The sequence below is a fragment of the Lygodium microphyllum genome, chromosome 10 (genome assembly GCF_053477565.2).
Source record: "Lygodium microphyllum isolate KBCC chromosome 10, Lygodium_microphyllum_v1.1.10, whole genome shotgun sequence".
NCBI classification, from domain to species: domain Eukaryota; kingdom Viridiplantae; phylum Streptophyta; class Polypodiopsida; order Schizaeales; family Lygodiaceae; genus Lygodium; species Lygodium microphyllum.
In genome coordinates, this window is record NC_141144.1 from 27,878,988 (window position 1) to 27,891,969 (window position 12,982).

At 41.5% G+C, this 12,982-nt stretch overlaps 1 protein-coding gene across 3 annotated transcripts in view; it reads right to left on the minus strand.

The window, feature by feature from the left end:
* Positions 1 to 242: 242 nt before the first annotated feature.
* Positions 243 to 12,982, minus strand: part of LOC148029827 (transcription initiation factor TFIID subunit 10-like) — a 51,387-nt gene continuing 38,647 nt past the window's right edge. Inside the window, exons 5-7 of one of the 3 annotated variants that reach the window (XM_087686132.1) lie at positions 1,530 to 1,580; positions 1,359 to 1,437; positions 243 to 551 (exon numbers count right to left, since the gene is read on the minus strand). In XM_087686132.1, the coding sequence (XP_087542258.1) occupies positions 436 to 551; positions 1,359 to 1,437; positions 1,530 to 1,580 (246 nt within the window). In that variant the 3' untranslated portion in view covers positions 243 to 435. Of the gene's footprint in view, positions 552 to 902; positions 1,438 to 1,529; positions 1,581 to 12,982 lie in introns of those variants that run through there. The other 2 variants (XM_087686133.1, XM_087686134.1) reach the window with 2 other exon arrangements.

Consider the following 12,982-nt stretch of genomic DNA (forward strand, 5'->3'; position numbering starts at 1 on the left):
ATACCAAGATACTACAATCATCAAATGATCATTGGAAGTGTACAATGTAATCACAAGAAATGGATGTACATTCTACTCTTAATCAAAGATACAATCATGCACTAAAACCTTCCTTTACTATAGTCCAGATCAACTTTGGAATTAGTCTCAACCACTAACAATCATCAATTAGCTGGTTTTGTTGTGACAAAGACCTGGCTTCATAAGTTTTACTGAGAAAATGATCTTCTAAGGCTACAAGCTTGGTAAAGTGGGCACACATTATAAATTGTAATGAGTTGGTCACATAGTATTACAGCATGTTAACTCCACTTGGGGAGCAAGTAACTTGATTGCATACTACATTTAACACTCAGTGCTTTATACATATTACAAGTAACACAGTGCTTTAACACTTATGGGTTTATACGTATATTCAAACCTACCCTTGTTACTCTAGTCAAAGTCAGCAGTCCCACGTATTGACAATGCTGCTTTTATCAACCTGAAGTAGCAGCTTGTGCTATGGACTTTCCCCGTAGAAAAATACAAGATTGTGTTGTACCTGCACACTTGAATACACCCTACAAGTGAAGCAGACTCACATGCATGTATTATCATTATTATGTATAGACATCAGTCATTTGGCATTCATATCATTTACATTAGCAAACAAGCAGCACAGATTGCAAAAGCCTAAAGCTTAAAAAGGAGAAAAGAAGAGGCATTAGCATTATGCACTACATGCAACCAACTTCATAATGTAGACAACTATTGCACATTTCCAAAACTGTTGTTGCAGAGCCACATTCACACAATTATCATTGCAGGAAAAGGTATCACACCTGCGATCATAATTAGCTTAAAAGACCACAAACCAAGATACAATAAGATGCTATCTCACATATTATTTACCCTGATCATTTACACAATAAAACCCAGATTAATCTTTCATTGACCAGTCATACTCATAGCTGAAAAGTAACTTTAAGCATTGCTTCTGGTGCCATGAGTAAATAACACATGTATCCTACAGTACGACACCGCAGGTGCTAGCATATATGGAGTAATACATACTGCTAGATCACAAATGGAATAATACGTACAATCAAGAGGTCATGACAAAGTTTGGACTCAATTTCAGACTGACTATGACTGCATACATCCTGCTATATCCTAAGTGAACAAGATTATTCCTCGTATCATATATTCATGAACGAAAAGTACGTGTTTATCTCAAACCATGTAAACACTAAAAACCATCCAACCTCTGCATTACTGTATCCAAACGGAAAATCTCAAGGCACATAGCAGAACAACCAGGTAAAGTGTCAACAGACAACAAGAGTTAGGTAGCGAACACTCAAATCATTCATCACCTTTTTCTTTCGTGGATGAAGTTCCCCCTTCCATTGGACTGTCTGCATAATAATCCTGGCGCTTAATATTGACACCGTACTGCAAAATAGCACTCATTAATTCAGTACTTAATTTTTTTTTTTATATGTAAGTCAAAATAAAGAAAGCATAAGAGGAGCACATAGAAAAACCTCTCGAAGAGCTAACGCCAAGTCTTCAGTTGTCAAAACAAAGCGCTTCTCCTGATAAATACATCAACATGAAGTTCAAGAAGCTGAGTTGCTCTACACACTAGTTTCTGTATTCCTCTTAAGAATTAGTGTGCCCCTAAGCCACTGAACTCCCACAAAACTATTGAGACCATTCATACTAATTCAGTACTAAACAGGTACATAGACGTGAGGCTATGTGTCACTGTGTATGTGTGTAATATACTAAAAAGTTGGTTGAAAATACCAGAAATATACAGCAAGCAATGGCAGCTCAGAATGACGCGATGAACATGTTTGAGGACACAAATAAATTGGATGGGACCAATTCCCTATTGTGGATATATACAATGAAGCATGTACTAGTTGCAAAGAAGTTGTCAGTTTTTGTCTTAGGCTAAGAGGTTAGGCTAGCAAGACCAGCAGCTCAAAGAACTGCAGATGCATCTCAAAGAACTGCAGATGCATCCAGTTCATCCATTGTCACTAGTGGATCATCAGCACTAGCTCCTCCTCACAATTGATCAGCTAATATGGGACAAAAGGGATGCTCAAGCACATGCCTTGATTGCATTGTCATGCAAAAAATAAATTATTCTGCACATACAGTTATGCACTATGCCAAATAGGCATGGGAGAAACTTGCTTCTCTCTATCATGTGCAGAACGAGACATGTGTTGCTTACCTACGGAAGTAGTTGGAGATTAAGCACATGGCCAAGGGTGATGCTATCAATGTATGCATCACCTGTATCAAAGATCTCACTAAACTGCTTGCTAATATTAATGAGATCATACCTGATGCATCACTCGTGTCCATTGTATTGGTTGGTTTGCCAAAATCATATCAGAATTTTGATACCACTCTTCATTTATTTGGCAAGAAATAATGTTGAAACTTACACTTTTGATGACTTGGTCTCTTTGCTTTTGCAAGAAAAGCAACCTTGGGCTAATTGCTCGAGCATAGTCATGGATAATCAGGCATTTGCAGCCAGCCATAAAGGCAAAGCAAAAACATAGCACTAGTCAAATTCCAAGGACAAAGGCAAAATAGCCCCTTCTTTCAATTCTCATAACAACAAAGATGAGAATAGAAAGAAGTGATATAATTATTGCAGACAAAGGTACATGCTATTGAGGAATGCAGAAAGTGCATGGCAACCGAAAAGAAGAAGCAATTAGGCATGACTATGGCCTATAATTCAGCCAACGTGAATCACACAATAGCAGGCATGGCCCACTTGGACATACGTCCATTGTATGTGTTTGTGATGCAGTGCTCCTATGATCCTTCTTCATATGCGTAGTGTTTATCTGTGGGGCAAAAGCCAAGGATACATGGTACTTTGACACTGGTGTTTCTGAGCACATCACTTCCTTCCATGAGCTTTTGACTTTTTGGGGAATTTGGGGTAGTTATTTATGCAAATAATATTTCATACACCATTTAAGGCATTGGGCAGATTCCTATCATTGCAATAAATGGGGCTAGGGGCTACCATCATGCTTAGAGATGCATTGTATGTGCCTAGTATAAAAAAGAACTTACTTTCGATTTTAGCCATTACATGTGTTGGTTCCATGGTTAAATTCCATATGGGTAAATGCAATGTGCATGACTACAATGATGAGGAAGAACTTGTGGTCATGAGCATTTAACATGGATGACCAAGTCATGGACAACAACAAGTTATGGCATGCTCAGCTTGGTTACCTTAATTGTGGCAGCTTGCTTTGTCTTGTAAGCAAGGAAATGGTGTTGATCTCCCTTGACTAAAATAATCAGTAGAAGAAATATGTGAGAGTTGCATTTTCGGAGAATGCATCACGCCACTTTTGCTAAAAGCGGTTCTATGCATGCTAGTTCAAAATTGCAGCTTGTGCATAGTGATCTGTGTGGTCCCATGCACATCCAATACATTGAAGGATATTTTTCCCTTTTGACCTTTATTAATGGCATGACTCGTCACAGCTGGCATAGTTGCCTCCGTACGTGGCATGAAACAGTCCGTATGGTATGATCCGTACAGTATGAATTCGTACGATTTCGTACGTTTAAATTAGCCTGTTTTGGCCACCTGGCCTGCGCGTCCTCATTCTGCGTTTCCTGCGCCCCCGCGTTTCGTGTACTGTTGCACTTTTTGGGGGGTGGGAAGGCTGAAGCCTTGGATACCTCAGTCCTCATCCCACCCCCTTTTCCAAATTCCAGCCATGCAAAAGGTGCTCCTCTTTGGATTCCTTCCAGCTTGCAGGCTGCAGCCCTCTCTTTGGATTCCTTCTCTCTTTGACTGTTTGAACTTTGAACTTTGACCTTCTCTTATCTACAAACGGTGCTCCTCTCCTCCAAGGCTCCATGCTTCCACACCAATTCAGCAAGCACTTAAAAGTTACCATTCTCATCTTCGTCTCTTGGATCTTGATTCTTGAATGGACTTGTGATTTGTCATTCTCGAATCTCACACCTCCCATCCCCTCTTTCCTACACCCTATCGAAGCATTCTCCAACATCTTTCCAAGACAGGGAGCCAAGTTGCTCCATGCAAGGAGAACCCTCAAAACATTGCGGAGGAGATTCTCACCAAGATGAGAGGGGGATCCACAAGAGGAGGAGGAAGTGGCTTATCGGCACCAACTCCTATGCCTACTAACGAGGAAGCATCCAATGTGGGTGTATCTTCAACCGATGCGGGAGGGGCCTCTATCATTCGTGGTGGGGGACTCCACATCCGCATCAAGCTCCAGTAAAAGAAAAAGAGTGGAGGCTCATGCGGTGCCAGAGAGACAATCATCTCTCTCTCAAGCTGCTCCAGGTCATGTGCGTGGATCAGTTGCCTTTCTTAGAGAAAGGCCACGACTAGCGGACATTGAAATTGCACGCATGGTGATTGAGTGCAATCTTGCATTCAATGTCCTAAAGCAAGAGCAATGGAAGAAGATGGTAAAAGACATTGCCAATGTGGGTCCATGTGAAGGATGGACCAGTGTCACATACAACAACATGAGGACGAGAAAGATTGATGAAGAGAAGGAGAGGATTGATAGAGCCCTTGATCCTATTCGGGCCGCATGGATAAAATATGATTGTCAATATACTCGTCTCATGTCCACTCAGGACTTACTTTTTGTGCACCGTAGATACCAGCAAGAGGGGGAGAAAAACAACGGGCGCATTCATCTACCGCCACATTCGACAAGCTATCATTGAGGTATACATTGCAATTTGTGTTTTAAATTTGTTTCACTTTCTTTCATTATGATAATATCATGATTCATAATTGAAATTTGATTTATACATAACTTGTAATTATAAACTGTGATTGTAGGTGGGCCCCTTATGTGGTGCAAGTTGTTACCGACAATGTATCGAATTATCGGTGCATGGGCCATTTGCTTGAGGCCACGTTCCCTACGATTGTGTGGACTCCATGTGCAAGTCATTGTTTGGACTTGCTCATGGAGGACATTGGGGAGCTCAAGTAGGTGAAGAGGGTGGTCCGCAAAGCTACATCAATTGTCACATTCTTCACGCTAAAGATAAAGGTGCTAAGAAGCCTTCTTCAACTCGCTTTGCTTACATGTGGTTATTGTTGAAGCATCTTTATGAGGTGCGGTCTGCCTTGCGCCAGACAATGGAATGAGTGGGATGAGCATGAGACAAAGGAGGCCAAAGCCATGTAGCGCTTATGCCTTAATGAGCAGTTTTGGCAAAAAGTCCGTGCCATTGTCATTGTCATGACTCCCTCTTGTAGGGAGTTACGTGTGAGTAATTGTGAGGGGTCCACCATGGGCCTTCTCGTTCACTTCTTTAGAGCGGCATTAGCGGAGACACGTGCTTGTACAATGATCACAGAGACACAACGTGCATATGTTTTAGAGATAGCAGAGAGAAGATGGGCGTGGATGCAAAGCCCATCCATGGTTTTGCCGCATTGGTACATCCAGCCTACAAGTCACTAGTGGTCATGGATGATAGAGAGTTCCCTTCAGACCAGCTTGCTTATTTGACTCATGTGGTCCCTGTTGATTACCACAATGCAGTGCTAGAGGAGCTAGTATGCTATGCAGATCAGAGAGGGCATGTGGCTTTTGCTTCTCCCACTTGTGAAGCCTTTATTTTGGTAGCAAAACTTTGGATACACACTGGAAACCCTTCAACCCTTAGCCATGAGGATCCTTGCCCAAGATTGCTCTTCAGGTGCATATGAGAGAAACTGGAGTGCCTATTCTCTCATTCACACAAAGATTCGCAATCGGCTTAGCACATAACAAGCAGCTAATCTATTGCCGCACTAACTTACACATGATGAGGGCTATGATGAGCATGGATAGTCCGAAGTAAGTAAAGTTTAAACACTTAACCATAACATTTAAAATTTGTTGTTTTAACTTTTGAACTTTGAACTTCGAAGTTTAAACTTTATACTTTACAATTTGGACTTTAGCATTTACAATAATGAATCTTACGTGCATCACTGCATTGTGTAGGTAAATGTTGATACATTCAAGTTGACGGGCGACACTCTTCCGAGTATACATAAGAAGGTGGATGAGGAGGAGGAGATGATTTTTGCAGAGCTCTATAGAGAGCTTACAGCAGCAGATACTCATGACACTCGTAATAAGCATGCTCATGGGCGAGGAGTTCGAGTAGGTGGTAGCAAGGGCATGGTCATTCAACGCCCTCCATCATCGAGGAGGGGTGGTTTCCAGTGGCTTGCAGACATATGTAAGGCGGGGCTCTAGTAGCTTACATCTTGTGCCTCATGATGACATCTCCCCCTTGATGGTTACCTCATCAGTGAGGATGAGTATGAGTGTGACTCATCATCAGATGCCGAGGAGTCATCTTCAGACTCTCTTGAAGAGCACTCAGATGGTTCTGATGATGATAATAGTGATGTCTCATCATAGAATCATCATTCATATGACATAGGTCTCTCTTTTTTTTTTTGTATCAAATGTACAAGACTGTAGCTGTATCGTATGTTTTGCGTAGCCCATGCGACCGTGATGGTCACCCTCATATATTCATCTTATTATGTAATGAAATGGCTATTTTCACTTTAAACATGTATTCTATGATCTATCATTTAATGATTTATGGTTTTTGTTATTTAAAAATTTATCTTAATTTTTTTTCGTACTAATATCGTACCATACCTTATAAAATCATAAGGTACCAATTAGTACCGTATTTTATCGTACCATACCGTATCGTACCTTTCATACCTGACAACTATAACAGCTGGTTATATGGATTGAAGCGCGAGTCAAAGGTGTTCGCATACTTCAAAATCTTCTTGATGCGCATGAATGGATTAATGAGATTCCCAGACTACGGCTAAAAATGTGAGTGCATGTAAGTTGGTTATTCTATGTATTGATCAAATAGGGGAATATATATCCAAAGAATTTAATGCTTTTATGATTGAGCAACCATCAATGCATTACACCTTACACACCTCAACAAAATGGTGTAGCTGGAAGAAAAATTTGCTCTCTCATCAAGATGGCACAGTGTATGCTGACTGACAATAAGCTGCCCCAAAATTTTGGTTAGATGTTGTCACATGCTCAACTTATGTAATCAATCCCAACCCCACAAAAGCATTGGCTGAATGTACACCTTATAAGGGTTGGAATGTTTAGAAGCCAATGGTGTCACATATGCACATCTTTCGCTATTTGGCATATGCTTTGGTGAAACAGCCAGGAAGAGCTGTCAAATGCATTGTCATTGGTTATAGTGCTTGTACCAACCATCTAACAAGATTTTTGTTAATAGAGATGTGTTGTATTCACTCAACATACTAGTCAGCCCTACATGGACTGCAAATATCAACCAAATGTGGGTCCAATGGATATACTTGGCATTTTGCTACCACTGTTTCATCAAGGTGCACCAGATTTTAGTCAATTTCAATAACCTATTGAGGGTATACAGCACCAAAATCTGCAGTAAACACAACCTGAACAACAGCCTGATTTTCAGCCCGTTGATCAAGGTATTGCTGGTGATGATGTGACCGATGAGAGGGGCTGTTATTCGGAAAGCTAAAACATTTCCTAGATGGTTGTTGGATAAATTCCAGGACAGCAAACAGCCCATTCCACTTCGCGGTAGAACTAGAGTAGCCACTTGCCATGCTTGTATAGATAATTGTAGCTACTGCATGCAATAAGGAACTTGTTTCAATTCAAGATGCTTTACAAGATGAGCATTGGATGGCAGCTATGTAGTCAAAAGTGGATTCTATTGATAGTAATGGCACATGGGAATTATGTGACTTGCCTCTTGGCAAGCGTGATATAGACACAAAGTGGGTTTACAAGATTAAATGCAAATCTAATGGTAGAATTGATTGTCCCAAGGCAAGGCTTGTTGCCAAAGGGTGTGCCCAATAACACGGGCATACCCTCGATGAGACCTTTGCCCCCGCTTCACATAGGACAACTTGGCAAATTTATTTATTAAGGCTCTTTCGAGAGAATTTTGCAACGCTCTAGGCTTAATACCACTTAGGGATAGATCTACCATTCCTTGTATACATTCACATCACTCAATCCAAGAGGGGTTGTTACACTTACCATGTTTCTCCATTGTTTTGGTGTGAATGCTCTCTTATCCACGTGCATTTTTTACCTTCTAGTTGGAGAAGGACTTTTGCTCCATGTAAACATCCACTTTGGGTATGGTACTAAAGTACCTTTTGTTGAGCTAAAAATGCATTAGCTTCACCTAAACAACCTTAAAACATGCTTAATTAAGGAAGAAACTTTGTTTATTTAAAAAGAAATATGTTCCTAGAGAGTGTCTGCATCCCATAAGCACAAACCCACTTGTGACTTTCTATAAATAGGTATGCTGCCCTCCATTCAGTCTTAATCTTGTTTTTGCAGATTTCAAGTATTTCAACTTACTGCCCACACCCCGGACGCAGAGGACATTGTGGTCCAAGCTAGCAATTGCTATCTACAATAGTTTGGCATCTGTTTCCAACCTACCACACACTGTTCAGAGCTGATTTCAACATGCTAACTGTTGCTGCTGATTTTTCTTGCATTTTTAGTCTCTCTCTCTCCTACACTGCCGTATGCATCAGATCCAACCTTCCTTGTCTACGTTTGTTGGTGTTCGACATTTGAAGACTGCCTTGCAGTGATTCGGGATCCATTTGGAGTATGACACACTCTCTAGCTCATTACCCTTGCCTTGATCCTTAAGATACAAGAATTTGAGATACAGTTTTCATTCACTACATAGTGTGTTTGCTGCATGAGCATTGTATATTCAATAGTCATATCATCTCATTCATTCTCTATGTTCATTGTCTCTAAGTTACCCTAACTCTAGCCGTGTTCTTCTATTCGTCTGTGCTTTGTCGTACAGTGTTATTTTTGTTTCTGTGTTAGGGTATTTCTTCGCATGGTATCAGAGCTGAGTTCTCTAAGAGAAACCTAGACTTTGATCTAAAAGCTCTACACAAGAAGCAGGAACAACAGAAGGGCAAATAACTTCGAACACTACTTCCACACCACTTCTCACATCTGAGCTAAATCCATTGAGGAATGAGTCGAAGTGGGCCTCACAGCTTGCTTCACAAGCTCCTAACATGACTGGACATACATTGGACTACCATGGATTTCCACAACTTTACAAGAACACTGCAGAGTTGAGTACGATCTCATTTTGATGCATAGAGCCCATTAGCACATAGAAGGTAAGTCTGAATTTCACCCTTTAGATTCGGTGCATTGATCTATTGTGGCCATGCAAGAAGGGCAGAATTTGCACTTAGGACTAGTCATCCGCAAGTGAAAACTTGCATAGAGTGCACTCCATTGCCTTCATACTTATTCTCTCCGATGCCAAATATGTCTACTATTTCAGATTCTGTGAATGATAATTGCCATTCTCCTATTGGTATGGATGATTTTCATGATAAAGGACGTATGCAAACCAATTTCTGGTTTATGAGTATGAGGAAGACATATATTTCTTTATGAACTCAAGACTAGTTAAGCAGTTGAAACAAGAAACAAGAGTACTCCTTCCTTTTCTTTTCCTTCAAACAATTTTGTTTTCAAAGGTCAAAATGAAGTGGACGCATCTTCATCATCATTATTTCAATTTAATGCACTTAATGGACAAAAGGAATCCACATTATTTCCCACATCTACATCTATCACAAATCCATTTAATCTCCCTTCCATCTCACCTTCTTATTCCGCTACCACATCCTTTCAACCTCCATTAAGTGCACTGCATGTTGCCTCTCATGTAGGATCACATGTGTTTTCATTCACCAAACCGGGGGGGTTCTTTAAACTTAGGCACAGCCATTAGGATCTCATCTCTTCCTCAGCCGAGTGGTGTTCCACATTTTCCTCACACACTTTTGGAATCATTGCAGCTTGGGTATTCCCCCCAGTCTCGCTCAAGTGTGGATGAGTTGGTGCCACAATTTGTCTCCATGGCATTACCTAGTGAACCCTCTTGTCATTATGCTGTGTCCCAGCTGACATTTGGACAGGGCTTACATTTTCCAGTGCCTCCCCATCGATCGACACTCATTGAACACTCACAACCTATTTTTGCCTACCCACCTCTTCCCCCTCCTTATTAGACATCTCCACCACCACCACCACCACTATCTTATCCTCCACATCCATCTTGCCCCACATTTCCGACACCTCATGGTTCTACCTCATTTTCCGCCAAGCATGCATTCAATGACAAGACTCGTTTTAACGGGCCAAACTATACACCTTGGTCGAACTTGATGAGACCTGTCCTTGACTCACAGAACCTATGGGATCTTGTGCAAGGGTCGGAGCCCCAACCCGATTCCACACTTGTTTCATATGAGATTGTCCGCTCATGGAAGGCTAGAAATACCTCCACTATTGTTGAGTTGATGTAGAGCTTATTGCCTGAGTTTCATTCTCAGCTTCAACATTTTGACCCTTCCACTCCTTTAGATATTCAACTAAATCTAAATGCTATACTTCAATGAACAAATATTCATGAGCCTCGTTCCATCTTCTCAATGCCGCACTGCGTTAGGGAAAAGCATAAAAAGAATGTCTTTGCACAATACGTAATTGACTATTAGTTGAAATTGTTTGAGTATGTTAGGGCATGATATAGTGCATATGCACGAAGTATGATATCAAAGGAAAACTCCTAAATGCACAGCACCTGTCTACCAAATCATTGACCTACATCGAGTGAAAGAGGTTGCGTCAAAGCGATGGGCACACTTGTTTGCCCACTATGCGGCTCAAGATAGGACACGTCGAATAAATCTTGACCATGAGCTTTAGAACTTTAAAATCTCTGATCAGGATGACTTGAAAGTCAAGTTGACTGAGTATTGGCGTCCCCTTGCTGAATTCTCCACTACAGGGACTCCTAAGTGCTCTCATGATCAGATCACATTATTTCTTGACAAGCTACAATATAAATACTTCAGTTTTGTGCAGCAAGTGGTTTCTCTGTCCAATTTACCCACATTGTATGAATTTAAATGTCAGCTATCACGTTATGCATGGCTGTTTGATTAGTTTCATATGAATAATCCCTCAAAGGAAACTCTTGTTGTTCATTTTCAGAAGGGACAACAAGGAAAGGGTAAACCAAATCAAACTTCAAATCAAAATTAAAATCAAAATAAAAAACAAGCAACGGAATCACAAGAAAACTCCCAGTCTCAACTCAAACTCGAGTGGCAGAATGTATCTAAGAAGAATAGGTATTGTCAACATTGTTAAAAGGCTGGCCATTTTGACGACGAGTGTTAATCAAAGGCAACAGGCATAGCACCAAAACCCAAGTCACACACCGCCGTCCCTCACTCGAGCAACCCCTCTCAAGGGAGACAAGGTGATGGCAAGGGGCAGTGGAAAGGTCAGACCCACACTGCCATCGGTCAGCCATCTCGGTTGACAATGTTCTCAACTCCGAAGGGCTTGTCTGATTAGTCTGCAGAGACCCACATTGTCTCCATAGAGACATCCGATGCGAGTCTCGTCTACATTTGTGAGTTGCCTCCCGACGAGGTTACTACAAAGGCCCACTCATCACAGCCGAGCACATCAGGACCTGTTTAGATAGTGGACACTGGAGCTACACATCACGACTCCTATAGAGGATATCTTCCGTACCCAAGCCCGTGCAGCTGATGGGTCCATGTAGGAAACAACTCCTCAGTCAAGATCCAAGCTTAAGATTGCGTCAGTTTTGCTACCGACAAGGATTCGAATCTGGCTTCGCTAGACAATGTATACTATGTCCCTCAGTCTGGGGTGAACTTGTTATTTGTTCAGCAACTTTGTTGGTTAGCGCAAGCAGTTCTCTTTACAGCAAACATAGTCGAGGTTCTTAACTCTCAAACTAATCTAGTGATTGCTCGTGATGAGGCACAACCTAATGGCCTATACTACATGACCCATTTTCTTACCGAGCCGACAACTAAGGGCTCCATGTTCCATAGCTTCCAAGCATTAGCCATATCTCAAGAGCCTACGAACAATGAGCGTCTTTGGTATTTCCGCCTAGGGCATCTTGGCTATGACTCTCTTTATGAGCTGTCTCACTGTGAGATGGTCTCAACACCGTACCTCATTTCCCCAGCAATCTACACATAGAGTTGAGGCACCTCTTAGATTGATTCACGTTGATCTTTGTGGGCCCACATCCACTGCTGTCTTGAATGGCACACTGTACTTCTTTTTTATAGTGGATGATCATTCGAGATACATATGGGTATACTTCCTCAAGCATAAGTCCGATACTTTCATATATTTCTCTGCTTGGGTGTTGTTGGTTCATAACCAAGCAAGTCGTCATGTTGGTTGTCTGAGAAGTAATAGCAGTGGTGAGTTCATCTCCCACAAGTTCTCCAAGCTTCTACAACAACATGACATCTCTCACTAGATCAACTCTACTACCTCCCCCTCTCAAAATGGAGTCATAGAGCGTCGAAACCAGACAGTCATGGAAATGGCACGCTCTATATTGTTCGCAGCAAAGCTCCTTGAGCACCTTTGGGTTGAGGTTGCTAACACTGTGGTGTACATTCTCAACCAGTGCCCACGGCTCTTCCTTAGAAGAGCCCGTACGAGGCATTCTTTAGCTCTCGGCCTGTCATATCCCACTTCAGAGATGCACATACCTATAGGTCTGTTGTAGGGAAACTTCTTTGGTTAATTCATACTAGGCCAGACTTAGCTTACTCAGTCAACATTCTCAATCAATATTTCACAGCACCTAGGATGTCACATTGGATTGCACGTCTTCGCGTGTTGCATTATTTATGGTGTACTTATTCTTATGGTTCTGATTTATGTTTGCAAGGGTACACTAATTCTAATTGGGCAAGAGATCCTGATACCCGACGTTCCCATAGCGACTACCTCTTCACCTTAGG